Source organism: Penicillium expansum (genome assembly GCF_000769745.1).
Source record: "Penicillium expansum strain MD-8 chromosome Unknown contig349, whole genome shotgun sequence".
Lineage (NCBI taxonomy): Eukaryota > Fungi > Ascomycota > Eurotiomycetes > Eurotiales > Aspergillaceae > Penicillium > Penicillium expansum.
The window spans coordinates 122,628-141,723 of NW_015971314.1; the positions used below are offsets into that span (position 1 = coordinate 122,628).

Consider the following 19,096-nt stretch of genomic DNA (forward strand, 5'->3'; position numbering starts at 1 on the left):
AACCACTAAATTCAGGTGTGCACAGAAAGCCAGGTATCGATCCCAAATCACATATGCTTCAGTTTTTATCTCCCGCGTAAATGCAGTCGTTCTTGAACGGATCCAACAGCAGAAGAAACATCGAGAACTTATTCCAAAGAAGCAGTATCCCTCAGTCCAGGACGTCTCCGCTCCGAAGGAAGCTCCCGCACTTCAACACCCGGGCCCACTGCATGTGAGCGGCGGTGGTTAGGGAAGATCTATATAACGAAGGGCAGCTAATCAGTAATCATAATCTATACAAGCTCATATAAAATTCCACATACCTTGGTGTTAGACCATCCAAGTCGGAAGGCCGCCTCGTGTGCGAACAGCTCTCCAAAGCCTAGCATGAGGCCGTTGACGAAGGGGAGGAAGAGGTTGATGGCCGCTCCGCGCACAAGACCCCAGACACTTGGCGGCTTGTAAAGCATCACGAGTGAGCTTGCGGATGATGGGACCGAGGAGGACATCTCATGGTTCGCGGAGTAGTTCTCTGAGTCGGAGGGGACGGTCATGGCAGAGTCGTAGAGCTCGGCGGGCGAGAGGGAGGCGGCGTCGGAGGCCATTATTAGGATCGGGAAATACCGAGTAGTTGTGTTGTATCTTTGAATAGCAGAGTCGGAGTTGGTGTTGACCCTTGATCTCGAAAACGAAGCAAAGTAAAAGAGGCTAATGTTGATGCGATGGTCCCGATGAGCTCGCCGGGGCATCATGTGGATTATGTCAGCATATTGTATACCCGCCCGAACGGGTACTAAGTTGTGAATAGCGCCTTGTTTACTCCGTACTCTAGGGAAAGAGAAAAAAAATTCAGGATATTCAACTTATCTTCAAGTCTTTGACGCTAATGCTCACAGACGGCAACCGTGTTGGCGACATTGCCTTCCAACATAGATCGATGGCTGTATAAGCCCGATTGCAGGCCCAGTACTTCTAATTTTCAATATTATTCAATTTTTCTCAATATTCAAGGAAATTTCGATAGAGGAGATGCTGTAAGTAAAAAAAAAGCCTCTGCCAGATAATCCGAAGAAATGTATTCTCGGTATATCAATTGACTAAAAGTCATTTGTAGCATCAAGAACTCGATCACCCTGGAAAGGAGAAATAGTTCGAGCAAGTAGATATATGTACAATATCAGCTAAGTCCACCGTCATGGCATCTATATCAAGCCAAGGTCTTTCCTGCTTTCCACTACCAACCTGTTCATACCTCAGTGATCCTCTGATGTATCTATCCCGCTAGATCAATACGACCCACTCAGAAAAGGACGTATACTCATGATATTATGTGCGTTAAACACATTCTATTAAAAACTATCAATATACCTAAGGTTCAATCAATTATATATGCAATGGATATCAAAAGACGCCAGGCCAATATCATCCAAGTTCTTTTCCACATCAGTCATGCCCGCAAACCATTTCCATAATTGCTCAAAGAAATGAAAAAAATTACCTCCTCTTTCTAAACTTTTCCACCAGCCAGTTCGGTAACAATTTATGCCTTGATCGCTTTCTCCTCATCGTCGTGGAAGGCGAATCTCGAGTAACGACGAATGGACTCTCCCTTGAAGTAGAACACAAAGGGAATGGCGCAGCAAGCCAAACCGATGAATGCAAGAAGCGAGCTGGCCCACTGGTCGCCCAGGCGCTCGTACATCTGCTCTGTGAACAGGACGGTGCAGGCACCCCAGATAGAACGAATGAAGGTCTTGGCTGCGAGAGCAGATGCTGCTTGATGCTGGTAGGTATCAACTGGAAACATAGTTAGCAATGATATATTAAAAAATGTTTGATAATTTCTGAACATACCAAGGTAGTTGTTGGCAGAGTTATAGAGCAGGATAATGCCAATTCCAAGAATGAAGCCTCCCATCGCTGGTCCCATCCAGTGAAGATGGGGGTAGGAGGTCCAGGCGAAGACGAAAAGACCAGCAGGGACGCACCAGCAAGCCCACATCATGGGAATCAGACGTTTTTCAGCTGGAGGCTTGCCACCGTGTGCCGCAGAGACCTTGAGATAGTGCTTGTTGACAAAAGGAGCACAGCATGCACTAATGACCACACCAATAGCCAGAGGGATAAACATGAGACCCGTATTAGACGCGCTCCATCCTTTGCCGCCCTGGTAAATAATCGGGTAGCTAGATATATAGTTAGTCTCTTGTTTGTGTTGGTAGAAGATGTCGATGACTTACGCAACGAAGAACATGTACAGCAAGCCATAAATGACCGACATGTAGAGAGAAATGAACAAGACAATGGGCTCGAGGAACAGAAGCTGGAAGGGGCGGAAGAGGAAGATGCGCAACTTCTCACCCATGGGGCGAGGATCGAGTTCGGTTTCGGTGGTATACATGGGGTCGTTCTCAGCCTTGCGAAGTTTCTGGGCTCGCTTCTTCAGCAAAATTGGTGCAAATGTCTCGGGGACAGTGAAGGTGATCATGATCCAGGCCACAAAGGCCAAGATGAGTTGGATCCAGTAAAGCCAACGCCAGCCACAGTTGTCAGACAGGAACCCACCAACAAGTGGGCCAATGGCCGGTCCAATAAAAGGAGCAGCGCTGAATGCTGCCATCGGAACACCACGCTCCTCGTTCTTCCACAAATCAGCCAGAGTGCCACCGACCAGTGTCATGGGGGCACTGAAGGCAATTCCATCAATCAAACGGCAGACAATGAGAGTTCCAATGTTCTTAGAAACGGCACATGGGATGACGAAAATAACAGCGAGTGCAAGGGTCAAAGCGTAGACAGGCCGACGTCCGAATATCTCTGACATTGGAGCAAAGACCATGGGCCCTAAAATAAGGTTAGGACTATACAATCACGTCACATATGTGAGTTACTTACCAAGACCGAATCCAATAACGAAAACCGTGATAACAAGCAAGCTGACTTCACGACCGACACCGAATTCCTTCATGGGTCCCTCAACATCGGCTGTAATGACACTACTGCAAAAGGCAACGACAAAGCAGGTGAAGGCGACCACCATGGTACAGTACCACTTGTACGCCTTCGACCAGTTCTTGGGGTTCTCAGGATCGTCGATGGTGAAGGTCACCATCTTCCAATCTTCGATTTTGCCAGTAGCATTGGATTTGACCGGCTTGATGATTTCACCTGTCCTCGTCTCGGTGGTGTATTCACGTAAATCAGCGGTGTCATTGACTTCGCGGACTGGTAGGTCGAGGTAATCATTGGGTTGTTCATGGCCGAATTCACCAGACCTGATGGATGCTGTCGTGCTAGTTGCATTTGTGTGGGTCTGATATGACTGAGGGGTCTCCATGTTGAAAGATATCAGACTGATTATGGGGGCTGTACCCAGGCAAAAGTATGAAGTGTTATAGTTATAGGTGCAAGGTGTGGTGATGGTAACCTGTGATCATACAATATAGATCGTTTTGGATTCCCTGGGGAGGCATTCTTTTATAATTCATCTCGAATAAAATTCTACACCGAGCTTTTGACGAGTGGGTCAACAAAAAAAGCAAAAGCAACAAGAGGCGTCCATGGATGAAGATGCTCTACATTTTTGCTATAGCGGAACCTTTGATATCGGCCCGCACCCAGATGAGTTACCGGATGTGGAATGGTGGCGCTAACCCTATTAGGCAATATGCTACGATTACACCTTGGCATTCTTGGCGATATTGGCATTATCGCTTGTTTCTTGATGCCTCACTTTCCGCCGAGAAAAGAAGCACTTGATATTCTTCCATTAGCAGTGTAAAGCTCTCGCTATCCACAATATAGACCTAAAGCAGGATGTAGCTCTATTCATTGAGACATTGGCGGATCCTCCAGGGGTGATATTTGCTTCGAGCAAGGAGAGTAGTTGTCGCACTAGAGAATGCGCTAGATTATGTGCCAATTAGGAACATGTGATATTGATGAGCAGGAACAGCCGAGCGCGTTGTAGCCTGAGAATTTTCTCTTGTATACTCTGTACTCGTACTTCCTATCTTGTTCAAGTATCCCTTCCCGAGTTCCAGCTTGGCATCACGCGAAAGCGGGTCTAGCTACAACCACCACGCGTCGTGAGAAGCTCAATCAAGGAGAGCCAGATATATAAAAGACCATTTGGAAGCGGTAGAATTTTGAGATGAGAGTCATCTTGTATTTTGATATTGTAGATTATACCAAACAAACCAAATTAAAAAAATTTCATCGACAACATCTGTATCCAATAGTTGTATCTACAGGCAAAGAGACGACCTCGGAACCAACATTGAACTCGTTTAGATTAGCTCAGTCCAGGGGATATTACAGTGTCACATGTACATATTACAGCATAAAAGTTTATTTCGGGTGACACAGTCCCTGGGCCACAGTAGGCCAATACGATTATCTTTTTGCTTTCCCCTTGTATAGATCGGAACATACTACCTACTTAGGAAATTCGTAGTAAATTTCCTTATTGGGAACTAAACATCATGCAAGGCGGATTTCGATTCGCCATAGCATTTTTTGGTCTACTGTTCTAGAATCTTGTATCAGACCTGGGCTTCTAATCCCACCAGTAGCATTTCATAATGGTTGTGGGTCACATTTGACATGCATCTATGAGGTAAGGTATCTTTTGTAGGTGTTGTCCATATGAAAGATACAAGTATTCAAATCCTATGGCCCTCGCCCCAGAATTAGTGGAAACATGTGCTTTAGGGTTTGTTTGGAATGTTCAAGTATTTTTGCTTGGGGAATACCCCATACCTCTTGAGGTAGATTTGACCCCCGTCCCCATAATAAAATGAGCGTTCGGTTCTTTACAACCTCATGTACGGAGTACTTTGTACTATTATAAAGCACGGATATCACGCAAGTGTCTAGGACACAGAAAATGTCATGGCGGCCAATGGAGAACCCGGGGTAAACTTGAACTTGCATAATTTTGTACTGTTTACGCTAGCATCTTGTGCAAGTCCTTTCACCCTTAGGACCCGGAAGCTTTGCCAATGTCTAGCTCGGCAGGGATGACTTGGAACTTAGAGAACAAATATGTCTCTCTAAGGCTCTTGTCTGCTGATACTCTTATGGACTATAAGGAGTATTGATATTGCAGGAGATAACTGGACCTAAGGTGAATAACAAATGACGAAAATTTGTTATTCAGCTTCTCGGCCATTTCATAGCCGAGCCTAGGGGCCGGCGTTTATGTGTTGCAACTGCCATAGCTGAAGGGGATTTATAAAGAAAAACCGAGTTGCTTACAACTTATTGCAGTGGCTTTTAAATCTTAGTCTTCAGATTACAGAACTCTTAGGATATCCTCATGTCTTAAGTATTGCACATAAAGTCTTTGCCTTATTCAAATATTCGTAGGCGATGCCCAACTTAGAAGCAGATTTTTACACATCCAATATCCTCTCTATAGGCTTTTTTTTATTGATGATTAGGCTAATTCTATACTTGTTTGACACAAACTATCAAGCATCAAGCAATTCGCTTAAGTTGTTACCAAATGGAGATAATTTTCTTTGGCATATGGGTGCTAGCACTAGAAGCTCGCCTGCCTATGTATAAATCATCCTTATTGACATCAGAGCTGCATTCCATCGCCGGGAATGTTCTATCCTGCTTTTCACGCCAGCCATTCACATCGCTCGAGATACTCTTCGGCGGCGAGCTCACATTTGCCGTTAATAAGTGGGCATTTAGAAGGAACCGGGTATTGAGAAGCCTTCTATACAAGTCTTATGCTGACAGCAGCCTTTTCAAGTTCCTATTTAGGTAGAATAATGATGCGTGACGCCGCCGACTTACCCTCCTGCAAGGTCTTCTACCAGCCTATTGTTGCTGCTAAAGGGCGTCTATGAACAGTTGTAGCAGATTGTGGGCGAAGTTAAGACCCGCGGATCAAGATCGAAGTTTACTCAACCGAGGAACATTCTAGGATTTATATATGAAATTGTGCTGGGTCCATCTAGGTATTCCAATAATGAAATACTCATATGAAGGTTTCTCCGTTCATTTTTGTGTTATGGTTTGGGGAATAATTTTTTTAAATCAAAAATTCCTCCAACCAAGTAAATTGGAGGCTACTTATATTACAGCCCACAGGCCATAAATATCCCATTGTTGTGGTGATTCTGTTGTACTCCGTACTCATCATTATTATACGAGGGGGATCCCCCGGGTCGATGTTGTTGTTGACTCAGTGCCCCACAATGCCCCTCCGGTCTCCATTTGATGCTGTCAGATGGGATGAGAGAGCCCATCAATTGTCCCATTTTATTTATGGACAACTTTTTTCAACAAGATATGTAAATGGATACATAGATACACCATTGTATAGGAAAATGGAAGGAAATGAAATAAAATTGCCTCTAAACTTTAAAGTCTGTTATCAGCACATGACCAAGCCAGATAAGCCGCAACAGGCTTAGGGCGGGGGAAACTCATTTCTCTTACAAAAAAAAAAAGCGGCGATAGAGTCATCGCCGGCCTCTTCTAGCGATCTTCTCAAGTCCACTTGAGAGAGGCACTCGAGCCACTCAATCTCCTTCGATACTAGGAGAATCAATTCTTTTCTCCTGTGTCATACTTGACTAATTGGGATACTCCCCAATTTGCTTCACGATGACTTCTACCGATACTTATTTGGCCATCTCGGGCTCCGTTGCCTTTTCCCGCTCTCGAGGACATGCTATTGCTACTAGCATCGGTGTCCAGGATGTCCGAGCCCAGTGGATTCACTACGTGCATACCACCCAGCCCTTGGATGAGCCCCAGCGTGCAGTACTTGAACAATTGCTTCAGTACGGCGATATCACAGACATCCCTCCTACTTTCGAATCTACCGACGGTCAATTCGATACCTTTTACATTTTCCCCCGGACCGGTACCATCTCGCCATGGAGCTCCCAGGCAACGGGCATTGCGCACGTCTGCGGCCTGCAGCAATACGTCAAGCGGATCGAACGGGGTATGAAGGTTTCGTGTCTTCGCAACAGTGCAGAGGACTACAAGCCGGAGTACATGGATACGCTTCATGACCGCATGACTCAGATCATTGGCAAGGATGAGCCCGAGCTGAGCCTTATGTTCTCCGAGCACGCTCCCCAACCCCTCAAGACCATCTCTCTTCAGGGCGGTACCAAGTCCCCCAAGGAGATTCTTCAAGAGGCAAATACTGAGCTCGGCTTGGCCCTTGATGATTCAGAAATTGATTACCTGGCTGAGGCCTATGGTCCGAATGGCGCAATTGCCCGTGATCCTACTGATGTCGAGCTCTTCATGTTCGCTCAGGTCAACTCGGAGCATTGCCGACACAAGCAGTTCAATGCCTCCTGGGTGATTGATGGCAAGCCCATGCCAAACAGCCTGTTTGCCATGATCCGCAACACGCACAAGAAGCATCCCGAGCACACCGTCAGTGCCTACAGTGACAATGCCGCCGTCCTGGAGGGCCCCGAGGCCGCGTTCTGGGCCCCCGATCCGGCAACCGGACAGTGGATGCACACCAAGGAAGTTGTGCACTTCCTGGCCAAGGTTGAGACCCACAACCATCCCACTGCTGTTTCGCCTTACCCTGGTGCGGCTACAGGATCCGGCGGAGAAATTCGTGACGAGGGTGCCGTCGGTCGTGGCTCGCGCCCTAAGGCCGGTCTGTCTGGCTACTGTGTGTCTGATCTTTTGATTCCTGGCTTGAAGCAGCCATGGGAACTTGATGTCGGCAAGCCAAACCACATTGCCAGCAGCTTGGATATCATGTTGGAGGCACCCATTGGTAGCGCTGCTTTCAACAACGAGTTCGGCCGTCCCTGCATTGGTGGATACTTCCGCACCCTGCTCACCGAGATTGACGTGGGCAATGGTGAAAAGGAAATCCGAGGATATCACAAGCCCATCATGATCGCTGGTGGTGTCGGAACCGTTCGCCCTCAACACGCTATCAAGCACCCAGACGTTGTCAAGCCCGGCGCGTTCCTTGTGGTGCTCGGAGGACCGGCTATGCTTATTGGTCTGGGAGGAGGTGCTGCCTCCAGTATCGCTTCCGGTGAAGGATCCGCCGAACTCGACTTTGCTAGTGTCCAGAGAGGCAATGCCGAAGTCCAGCGGAGAGCTCAAGAGGTTATCAACGCCTGTGTAGCCATGGGAGACAACAACCCCATCAAGTTCATCCACGATGTTGGTGCCGGTGGCTTGTCCAACGCCCTTCCTGAGCTGATCCACGACTCGGGCTTGGGAGCTACGTTCGAGCTCCGTGAAATCGACAACACCGACCGTAGCATGAGCCCCATGCAAATTTGGTGCTGTGAAGCCCAGGAGCGCTACGTCATGGCGGTTGGCGAGGAAAGCATGAACAAGTTCACTGCTATCGCTAACCGTGAACGTTGTGGCTTCTCCGTTGTCGGTCGTGGTGGCGGTGCGTCCGAGGAAGAAAAGAGACTCATTCTCCTTGACCGAGAGTCTAAGGAGTACCCGGCCCCGATTGACCTTCCTTTGTCTGTGCTTTTCGGAAAGACTCCTCGCATGACCCGAACTGTCGATTCGCGGAAGCTGAAGCTGCCCGCCGTGGACTCTAGCCTTGCCAAGTATCTTCCCTCTCTCACCTCGAGGACGGAGATTGTCGATGAGGCTATCAAGAGAGTGCTTTCTCTGCCTGCAGTCGGCTCCAAGTCTTTCTTGATCACTATCGGCGACCGCACTGTCGGCGGCCTGACAGCTCGCGACCAGATGGTTGGCAAGTGGCAGACCCCCGTGTCAGATGTCTCGGTTACTGCCACTGCCTTGGCCTCAGGTATGAAGACCGGCGAAGCCTTCGCCATGGGTGAAAAGCCTACCTTGGCCCTCATCTCCTCCGCTTCATCTGCTCGTATGGCTGTTGCTGAGTCACTCATGAACTTGGCTGCTTCCGATCTGGTGGATCGTCTCAGCCAAGTGAAGCTCTCTGCCAACTGGATGTCCGCTGGTAGCCACCCTGGCGAGGGTGCCGCTATCTATGAAGCCGTGGAGGCTGTTGGTCTGGACCTGTGCCCTAAGCTTGGCATCAGTATTCCCGTCGGCAAGGACTCCATGTCCATGAAGATGAAGTGGAAGGATCAGGTTTCGAATGAGGCCAAGGAGGTCACTGCCCCCATGTCCTGTGTCATTTCTGCCTTTGCACCGGTCGGCGATTTCACCAAGACCTGGACCCCGGCTCTTCGTAGCTACGAAGAAGTTGGTGAGACTGTCCTCATGTTTGTGGACCTTTCGTTCGGTCGCAAGACACTTGGTGGATCGGCTCTTGCCCAGGTCTTCAACGAAGTTGGCTCTGAGTGCCCTGACATTCGTGACGTTGATCTCTTCCGGGACTTCTTCGATGCTACACAGCAGCTTCAAGAAGCCGGAATTGTTTTGGCTTACCACGATCGCTCCGATGGTGGTCTTCTGACTACTCTTGTTGAAATGATGTTCGCTGGTCGCTGTGGTCTTGAGATCATGCTTGATAATATCTGTGCCTCGTTCAACACCAAGGATGTCATTGAATCCCTCTTCACTGAAGAGCTTGGTGCTGTCTTCCAAGTCCGCAAGGAGCACGAGATCCAGTTCCGCTCATGCTTCGCCACTTGCGGTCCTCCTCCGGGTCTGATTCACAAGATTGGACGTGTGGCTCAACAGCCCAAGCAGGACCTTGCCATTTACCACAAGGCCTCTTTGGTTTACCGCAACACCCGTTCCAGCCTCCAGCAGATCTGGGCCAAGACCTCCTACCACATGCAGAAGATCCGTGACAACGCGGACTGCGCGGAGCAGGAGTATGCCAACATCCTTGACAATGCCAACCCTGGTCTCTCTTGGAACCCTACCTTCGACCCCAAGGACAAGGGCTTGCCCATGATGACTAGCCTTTCCCAATACTCTCCCTTTGCCAACAAGCCCCGTGTTGCCATCCTTCGTGAGCAGGGTGTCAACAGTCAAGCTGAGATGGCCTTTGCCTTCAACACCGCTGGTTTCTCTGCCGTCGACGTTCACATGAGCGACATTCTTTCCGGTCGTGTGTCTCTCTCCACCTTCGCCGGTCTCGCTGCCTGCGGTGGTTTCTCGTATGGTGACGTCTTGGGCGCCGGCCAGGGTTGGGCCAAGTCCGTTTTGCTGCACGAGAACACCCGCAAGGAGTTCCAGGAGTTCTTCGAGCGTCCGGACACTTTCGCCCTAGGTGTCTGCAACGGCTGTCAGTTCCTGTCTCGTATCAAGGATTTGATTCCTGGTGCGGATTACTGGCCCAGCTTCGAGCGCAACACCAGCGAGCAGTACGAAGGCCGTGTCTGCATGGCCCGCATCTCCGACCCCGACCCATCTCGCCCCAGCGTCTTCTTCCACGGCATGGATGGCACTTCGCTCCCTATTGTCGTCGCTCACGGCGAGGGTCGTGCCTCCTTCGCCGGCTCCCGGGGCATCTCGGCTTCCGACTTCGTTCGCGAGGGTCTTGCCCCCGTCCGATTCGTCGACAACGCCTCCCTCAAGCCCACCATGAAGTACCCCTTCAACCCTAACGGAAGTCCCGAGGGTATTGCCGGTGTGCGCAGCCCCGACGGTCGTGTCCTTGCCATCATGCCTCACCCTGAGCGTACTATCATGAACGGTATTGCCAGTTGGTTGCCTCCGAACGCCGAGTCTTGGGGCGAGATTGGCCCTTGGGGACGTGTCTTCTACAGCGCCAGACGCTGGGTTGGTTAGAATTTTTAGTTCTTATTTACGAAGCTTTTCTTTTTCTGTTTTTTCCCTCATCTTTTCTGAGTTCTTGTCCATATACTCTTTGTGGTGGAGTTGAAAAAAAAATGAACATGCCAGAATGACCTCTCAAATCAGTATATAGCAAAATTGACCAATAATATTTCCATTTGAATATAAATCCAGTACTATAATATCTATAGTCGAACGGAATCGTTCCGAGTTACCTGAGGGCTATCAGAAGGAATGGAGATTAGCGGAGATAGAGCGGGGAGGTCCACGGTGAGCCACTCATCCCACCTTTGGCTCTTTTTGCTCTTTTTGCCCTTTCTGCCGAGATCTCTTCATTTGGACAACTCTCTTGTCTTCTCCTCTTTCGCTCTCTCGCTCTTTCTCTATTGCATTCTTATATTCTTCTCTTAAATCCCTGCTTTTCAGCCCACCATGGATTCCGCGGCGCAAGCAAGATTCGATCTCGTGAGACCCTATGTAAACCGTCTTTCAAACAACCACTCATTTCTCGCAGATCAATTCGAACCTCGCCGAATTCCTCAATCCAGAGATCATCCAGGACGTATTGAAAAGCGGACGCAATCCTAGGGTGTACTGGGGCACAGCGGTCCGTAAAAAAAATACTGTCCTTGTCGCGACACACCCCGCTAACACGTCTTCTCTTTTCTAGACCACCGGTCGTCCTCACATTGGCTACTTTGTGCCAGCGCTAAAGATCTCGCAGCTGCTACTCGCAGGCTGTGATGTTACGATTTTGCTTGCTGATGTACACGCCTTCCTCGATAATGTAAGCGCATACCTTTCGGAGTGACTCATCCAGATCCCGATCTAACCAGCCCTTTTTGAGATAAACAGTTGAAGGCGCCGCTCGAGCTAGTGGAACAACGTTCGATTTACTACCGAAACATCATCACCTCTATCCTCCAGGCCGTCGGAGTTCCTACTGAAAAGCTCGAATTTGTTCTTGGTAGTTCTTACCAGAAGAGTCCTGAATATGTGCTTGATGTGTACAAGTTGTCCTCTTTGATCTCCGAAGGTCAAGCCAAGAAGGCGGGCAGTGAGATTGTCAAGCAGACCGGCAATGCTCCGTTGAGTGGGTATGGACATCCAATTACTCTCGTCCATATGGATTGCGCAACACACCAATACTAACCGTTCACCAGACTATTGTACCCGGTTCTCCAGGTTCTCGATGAGCAACATTTAAATTGTGATGCTCAGCTTGGTGGAATTGACCAGAGGAAGCTCTTCACTGCAGCGACAGAATGGCTCCCTAAGATTGGATACCGTGTTGTGAGTTGCTATCCTACAATGTTAACTAGCTATTGGAGGCTTACCTATATCTAGCGCGCCCACCTTCTCAACCCTATGATGGCCTCTTTATCCTCCGGCAAGATGAGCTCTAGTGATAGCCCAGGTAATTTCCTCCCCTCTTATCAGAAGTTATCATTATTAGTATGCTAAACCCCGATCAGATAGTAAGATCGATCTCCTCGACTCCGCCGAAAGCATCACAAAGAAGATCCGCAAGGCAGAGTGTTTCCCTAAGATCGTCGAAGACAATGGTGTGCTTTCATTAGTCGAGCACATTCTCCTCCCCGCAGCTGTCCTCAAGGGCCACGGAGAATTCCGCGTCGAGCGTAAGGACGCTGAGCCTCTGGTCTTTACCGATATTAAGCAGGTACACGATGCTTACGCAGCCGATATTGTATGTCTACCTATCTTTCTCACCCCAAAATGCTTGTATCATTTACTAACAAACGTTATAGTTGACACCACAGCTGCTTAAGCCTGCTGTCTCGGCTGCCATGGTCGCCCTTATGGCCCCTATTCACGCCGCTTACACAGCCTCGCCTGAATGGCAGGAGGTTACATTGAAGGCTTACCCACCTCCAGTCGTACAAAAGAAGGTGAAGAAGGTTAAGGACAGAGGCTCTCGCTTCCCCGGTGCGAAGCAAGAAGAGACAGCCCAGCCTTCGGAGCAAGAGGCCGCTCAACCTTCTGAGCAATAGATGGTTTGTGCAAAAGAATAGAGCGCAGATCAGACATCTAAGACTGGCCACCCTCCGCATACTTGGCAATACATCCGGACTCTAAGGCTCCAATGGGACGGGGTTGGTGATCGCTCCGTGGACATCCATGCAAGTCTACAGTCCCGGCCGAAAAAGGATTGGTCGGCTGTTTGAGTTTCCGAATCGGGTGGAGGACAGGGCTACTTTATCTTGAGACAGAAATTTATGTATGTGGTTTTAAAAAAGTCATAATTGCGTCTTCCACTCAAATTCTAAGCTACGTAACGCCAACTCCCGCTAGAACCAAAACAGGGGTATTTATATCAATGCCTACGCCAATTCTGCCTCCATTCGAGCCTGTCAGCAAGAATATCCCAACTTTGAAGCCCGTCATCTGCACGGGCTAGACTTTTCAAGCCATCCGTGACAAAGGCGGTTAGATGGTTGAAGTTGTTGTTGACTGTTTTCATCTGCTGGCTGTAGGTCGAGTCGCGAAATGAGACTGTGAGTGTGTGTTCGTGGTTCATATCGTCGTAGTCCTCATCATCATCATCGGAGTCGAACTCGTCTTCAGAGTCTCTCTTTGTGCGCGGCGCGATAAGACTCTCCAGATGTTGTTGTTCGTCCCCGAGCAAGTGCGCAGCCTGTAGATCTGCGAAATGAACACACAGATCGAGAAAATCGATGATTGCGTCATGAATATGTGATAAATTTTTGCAGAGGAGGCACTGCGCTTCCAAAGAAGACATGTAGGATTGATGGGCAGCTATCATGGCATCAACATCTTTTGCGCTAGATAAATCTTTGTGTAGAGATTGGGTTGCGGTGGATATCACGAGATAGGTCAGATGGCCGTAGATGAAATCGAGGACCCAGAGCATGTTATGATGTAGAGCGTGCACCAATGTGTCATTGTCGTCGGGTGTGGTGATGCGGGCGTCGCGAATACGCTGTTTCACGATGGCATGTTTAGCGCGTCTGATTTGCATCAGAAAGGTCGAGATCCGTTGGTAAGTGTGTATTGCGTCCTCGGTGATTATATTCGCAATAGGCCATGGGAGGCCATAATCAATTGAAATTGCTTCCAGAATCCTCACAGTTCGATTTTGAGAGACCCGCGATGGAGTACTAGCTGGCCGCATAAGGATTCTTGAGGTGTCAATGACAGATACTGAACTGAAGGCCGTCCTCGATATCTCAGTGAGCAGGAACCTATCATCCCAGGAACGACCCCGATCGATCAGCTCAAATATTTTGGCATCAACAATGCTGACGGCGCTCATGTCTTTGGCGAGGTAGACATGCTGAAGAGCATCAAGCGAGGTCCATAATCCGCATTGTTGGTCGAGTTCGGTTCGTAATAAACTAGCACTGAGTGAATGATCCACATCCACGAGCTTTTCAAATGCAGACTCTACTAACGCGGGGAAAGGAAGTACATGTAATAGTGAAGGATCCTGGGAATAGAGATCCTCGAATCTCATGGCCTCAATATCTGGTGGCGCATTCAGATAGCGCAGAAATACCATGCTCTTCCCCGCTGTAAAAACTTTCTGGACACCAGGTTCGAGGAACTGAGGGATCCTCTGCTGCCTATATCCCGTATCAAGCACAAACCAGTCATGCCAAAGAGTTCGTAGATCCTTGTTCTCATTCTCGCGATTGGATCGCACGAAGAAAGTGCTGTCCGAAGCATCGACCTGACCCGTTTCCATCCAGAGTCGGATCGAGCTTGAATATGTTTTGAAACACATAAAGAATAGCTCCGCTAGGCTTTGGGACGTACTTTCGTCGCCAAGGGCCTCTAGCATGCATACTAAATCGTATAACGAATCAAGGCAGCACATTGGTTGATCAGTCGAGTTATCAGCTAGCTTGGTGATCATTTCTGAGAGTAATACTAGCTCGTGAGAGTTTTGACGAACGTCAACAAGAAGCTGGATGAGACTGACAGTTGACCCGGCAGAAAGGTATTTGCACTGAACTTGAGATAAGACTCTATCAAATTCAAGGAGACGGACTTCTAAGGCCCGGCAAAACGTCTGCATGTATGGAATTGTCTGTGGGAGCTTGGTAAAACATCGTATATCGTTGAGTTTGGCGCCTATCTCGATGAAACACTGCAAAAGCGATGCTAGAGCTTCACTGGATGAATGTGCGAGTGCGTATCTTCGATCCACTCCGAAATCATCATCCAAACGTACATAAATGGACGTCGGAAGGCCCTGAAGCATAAAGATGGTCTCTCTAGCAAGTTGAGATTCCGTGATAAGTCGCGAGGTGGCTGCTTCTCCCTGGGGCAACGAAGGGTGGTTTTCCGCTCTCCAAAATTGAGCCTTTTCTAGAGAGGCAACAAGATCCCCATCCTCTGGCGAAACAAAAAAGTCATCTGGAATGGTGTACCCTTCATCCACTGTTGTGGCGGATTGAGGCCTGGGCTTTGGAAGAGATACATCACTGGCAACGGATGAAAAGTCGTCATCTGATGAGTCGCCAGCAAAGTCGACCTGTTCCCAAATTTCTTCGTCGCTGAATGCCGTCCCTTCTGCATTAAGGTCCGACCAAGAAAGGGTCTCTTTTGCTTCTGGTGCCTTGGCCCCTTCCGTTGGACGTTTGACCGTAGACAAAAGAGCGGGGCGATCTGAGAGCTGCAGTAAGAGACTCAGGATCTCTGGGTGCCAGGACGTCCGATTGCTCTCCAGCTCCGCAAGACGGATGTGAAGAGCTTCAGCAAGTTCATCTCTATTCAAGATTTGAAACTTTTCCTGTAGTCCCTCGAGTTGCTTGGTAACTGCAAACTGGTCGGTGCGCGTATGAGAACCAGTTCGGAGACCACCTTGTACACGACGCTTCAGATTTTGAACACGCACAGACCCCTGCATATATATTAGGACACTGTGAGTGACAATATGAGAATGATAGCAAGATATATTATTACCTTCTGGTCCGGTGATATCTTGGCAACGGAAGTGATCAAGGCATCGATAAGCGTACTCAGATCAGCCGCGAGAGCCATTTTCAGAGATAGACTCGGATTCAGAGTCAAAGATAAATCACATCGAGACGTCTCCAGACGTCATAAAGTGAAGAAGCATAAAGTCGAAGAGAGACCCAGATGTTTTGCTTGGGTGGCGCTAGTCCCGATAAGGTAAGATGGCCACTCTTATTACGCGCCTCTCTCTTCCTCCGACCATCTCCCCCCTTTAAGCAAATACCACCATCATGGCTATCGCACGACCGATTCGCATGCTGGGTGCAGCCTGCATCCTTCTTTGTCTATTCCTTGTCTTTCAATTAAACCAGAGCTCCTCTGAAGAAGGGTCTAAGTTGGTTCATGGCATGAAAAAGGATCCTCTTGTAGATCGTGCGTGACCCCGGTTTCTTGCCACACCTCCTATTACAACCATCGCACTCTAAGTGCCATACTAACTAGTTGTATAGCGACCGGAGAACCTGTTGGAAACTTATGGCGAGCCGACGAACACGATTACTCCCCCGATAGCGAAAAATCGGCCCGCACCAATGCTGCGCTCATTACTCTTGTTCGCAATGAGGAACTAGGTCAGCTACTCTCGACAATGACTGACCTGGAGCGAACATGGAACAGCAAGTTCAACTATCCCTATATCTTCTTCAATGATGTGCCTTTCACCGAGGAATTCAAGCAGAAGACTCAGGCAATGACCAAGGCTAAGTGCCAATATGGTACGCATTCCAGTCCGGTTAGAACGAGATGAACCATACCTAACTTTTATTGCAGAACTTGTACCCAAGGAACACTGGGATGTCCCAGAATGGATCAATATGCCCCTCTTCCACGAGTCCGCAAAGGTGTTGGAGGAACAAAACATCCAATACAGCTCCAAGATCTCCTATCACCAAATGTGTCGCTGGAACAGCGGCCTGTTTTACAAGCACCCAGCCCTCGAAGGCTACCGCTACTACTGGCGCATCGAGCCCAATGTCAAGTTCTTCTGCGACGTCGACTACGATGTGTTCCGATACATGGAGGATGGCAACAAGACCTATGGCTTCACCATCAACCTCTACGACGCACCGCAGAGTATCCCGACCCTTTGGCCCGAGACTCAGAGATTCCTCGCCGCCAACCCGTCGTACCTCAGCGACAACAATATGTGGGAGTGGATTACGGATGACGTGGCCCGTCCTGAGCACACCAAGATGGCCAATGGATACTCAACCTGCCACTTCTGGTCCAACTTTGAAATCGGCGATCTCGACTTCTTCCGCGGCGAAAAGTACGAGGCGTACTTCCAGCACCTGGATCGTGCTGGCGGATTCTTCTACGAACGCTGGGGTGATGCTCCCGTCCACTCCCTTGGCGTTGGTCTTTTCGCCGATGCCGCCAACGTCCACTGGTAGGTCACATCCTCTTTCTCTCATTTAAGAACCCTAACTCATATTTATTTTCACTAGGTTCCGCGATATCGGGTACAACCACATCCCGTACCTTAACTGCCCCAATTCTCCTAAGTGCTCTGGCTGCAAAGCTGGCCAGTTCTTCCAAGGCGCAGACTTCCTTTCCAAGGAGGATTGCCGACCCACTTACTTCAAGTATGTTGGAACGCACTAATTATCACGATGTCCCGTTTCATCTCTTCTCTCGTCTCTTGTCATTCTGGAGAGTGCCTCACGACTCGATTCCTTGCATACCCCTATGACTATATTACTGAATATCAGTGGCTTGGTACCTGGCGTTTAAGCGGACACATACCTGTGTGTATTGATGATTTTGTGTTCCTTTTTTCCCCTCTCTATTTTTGGTTTATTACTTGTCACAAAATATGTTTTGGCCATTTTGCTGTCTTCTGGAGAGCTCCTGGGTCCTTGTTTACATTGTACTTATATTGATTGCGCATGGTCACTGTTGGAGGCTCGGTTCGTCGCAGTTGTCATTTTGTGTGATATATTGGCTACTTAGGAACAAAAACCGAGATTCAAACCAGTCTGGTTATTCAACCATTTAGAAGAAGTAATATTCTCCGTAGGATTAAGTGTAGGAAAGTTGATAATTAAGGAATGAGGATTGAGGATCGAGGACTGAGGACTGACTTGAGCGGTTGATGATACAACAATGCAGGATGACTGAACAAGATGGAACCAAGATAGATTAAGCACCAACCAAGGCACTGAGGACCTTTTTCCAGACAACAGCAGCACTAACAACACGAGAGGTCTCTAAAGTATGTATACAGTTTTCTCTTCTACCTAACCTAATCCTCAGCCAGTCAAACAGTGCTGGATAAACAACGTGCGAGGGGGTACTGTTTAAGAGAAAATTGACGTAAAAGTGGAATTGATGATGGGAATTTACGCCTCCTGGGGGTAGAGCTCCTCCCGGAGAGCGACGCCCAGCTCGACGCGCAGACTCTCGAGGGACTCGAGATATTGCTTGTACTGGTCGGGGTTCTCAACCTTGGCCTTGACACCTAATGACGAAATCACATTAGCTTCGGTTCAACGAGCAACAATACTAGTGCTCCTAGATAGGATATTATGAAAGCGTACCCTCGAAGACGCGAACAGCGGTAGGGAAGTCGTTAACACGGCGGGCGGCCTTGAGAGCAGCAGTGAGGACCTCGACGGAGGGAACGAGATCGTAGGCGAAGCAGTTGTTCAGGTTGCGCTGTTTGCAAAGATTATGCATTAGTCAATTGTCGAATTGGTGCGGATATGGAAGCCGCAAGTTGAGTGACGAGTGTGGCTGATGCCATGTATCGCATGCCGATCAATATGCCTCAGGTGAAGTCGAGAGTGTCATACCTGGAGCTCGAAAACGTCCTGCACACCATCGAATTCCTTCTCAAATCTGTCATTGGGACATACAGTCAGTATGAGATGTCCCTATCATATCCAGACGATTGCCGATGTTGGCTCCGGGAAGCGCCTAACACAGAGATGCAAGGCGCTTCTGTCCGACTCCTCCGACCTCAATGGCTTGCGATTGGGGGCGTACCTGGCAGAGAACTCTTCGTATGTCTCATCCTCGTGGCCGGAGCGGAGCATAGAGGTAGTACCGAAGTTGTGGGCGCGGGCGGCAGCCAGAGTCACCGGGGACTGCATCCGGGACCGGGTCAATTGGGGAGCTCTGAAGAAGCCGGTAGGGCGAACGGCGCGGGTCGCCACGCGGAAGATGGATAGGGACGACATTTTCAGAAGGTGACCACGGTGGACCGAACAGGAACAATAGTGAGGGGAGAAGTGTGGATGGGGACGGGAAGGGGAGGTGTGAAGTGCCTCTAGGATTTTGCGGGTGGTGTGGTGTTGGCGCCTGAGGCATTAACACGGGTGCTGAGTCATCATCCGATTGGCCCCGTTCCAAGTTGTCTTGATCTCAAATGATGATCGCTGATTGGCTAGATGGT

The 19,096-nt window shown here is 49.0% G+C and overlaps 7 protein-coding genes across 7 annotated transcripts; 3 read left to right on the forward strand and 4 right to left on the reverse strand.

Annotated features, from left to right (window-relative positions):
* Positions 1-128: 128 nt before the first annotated feature.
* PEX2_098180 (TOM13-domain-containing protein) lies at positions 129-587 on the reverse strand (the record flags this gene model as incomplete). Its single annotated transcript, XM_016747088.1, has 2 exons — positions 129-239; positions 306-587. 2 exons carry the CDS (start codon positions 585-587, stop codon positions 129-131), a joined length of 393 nt encoding a protein of 130 aa, XP_016598437.1.
* A 935-nt stretch (positions 588-1,522) lies between these two features.
* Positions 1,523-3,319, reverse strand: PEX2_098190 (MFS transporter; the record flags this gene model as incomplete). The annotated part of the gene is made up of 4 exons (XM_016747089.1): positions 1,523-1,779; positions 1,837-2,168; positions 2,223-2,826; positions 2,878-3,319. 4 exons carry the CDS (start codon positions 3,317-3,319, stop codon positions 1,523-1,525), a joined length of 1,635 nt encoding a protein of 544 aa, XP_016598438.1.
* Positions 3,320-6,609: 3,290 nt separating this feature from the next.
* On the forward strand, positions 6,610-10,692 carry PEX2_098200 (phosphoribosylformylglycinamidine synthase; the record flags this gene model as incomplete). Its single annotated transcript, XM_016747090.1, has 1 exon — positions 6,610-10,692. One exon carries the CDS (start codon positions 6,610-6,612, stop codon positions 10,690-10,692), a length of 4,083 nt encoding a protein of 1,360 aa, XP_016598439.1.
* A 438-nt stretch (positions 10,693-11,130) lies between these two features.
* On the forward strand, positions 11,131-12,710 carry PEX2_098210 (tyrosine--tRNA ligase TYS1; the record flags this gene model as incomplete). The annotated part of the gene is made up of 8 exons (XM_016747091.1): positions 11,131-11,163; positions 11,213-11,305; positions 11,369-11,485; positions 11,554-11,795; positions 11,862-11,991; positions 12,046-12,115; positions 12,174-12,406; positions 12,468-12,710. The coding sequence occupies 8 exons, from the start codon at positions 11,131-11,133 to the stop codon at positions 12,708-12,710; spliced, it is 1,161 nt and encodes a 386-aa protein (XP_016598440.1).
* Positions 12,711-13,033: 323 nt separating this feature from the next.
* PEX2_098220 (uncharacterized protein) lies at positions 13,034-15,726 on the reverse strand (the record flags this gene model as incomplete). Its single annotated transcript, XM_016747092.1, has 2 exons — positions 13,034-15,586; positions 15,649-15,726. 2 exons carry the CDS (start codon positions 15,724-15,726, stop codon positions 13,034-13,036), a joined length of 2,631 nt encoding a protein of 876 aa, XP_016598441.1.
* Positions 15,727-15,932: 206 nt separating this feature from the next.
* Positions 15,933-17,304, forward strand: PEX2_098230 (glycosyltransferase family 15 protein; the record flags this gene model as incomplete). The annotated part of the gene is made up of 4 exons (XM_016747093.1): positions 15,933-16,074; positions 16,152-16,415; positions 16,471-17,089; positions 17,148-17,304. 4 exons carry the CDS (start codon positions 15,933-15,935, stop codon positions 17,302-17,304), a joined length of 1,182 nt encoding a protein of 393 aa, XP_016598442.1.
* Positions 17,305-18,041: 737 nt separating this feature from the next.
* On the reverse strand, positions 18,042-18,881 carry PEX2_098240 (cytochrome c oxidase subunit VI; the record flags this gene model as incomplete). The annotated part of the gene is made up of 4 exons (XM_016747094.1): positions 18,042-18,160; positions 18,240-18,357; positions 18,495-18,540; positions 18,688-18,881. The coding sequence occupies 4 exons, from the start codon at positions 18,879-18,881 to the stop codon at positions 18,042-18,044; spliced, it is 477 nt and encodes a 158-aa protein (XP_016598443.1).
* Between the last annotated feature and the right edge of the window lie 215 nt (positions 18,882-19,096).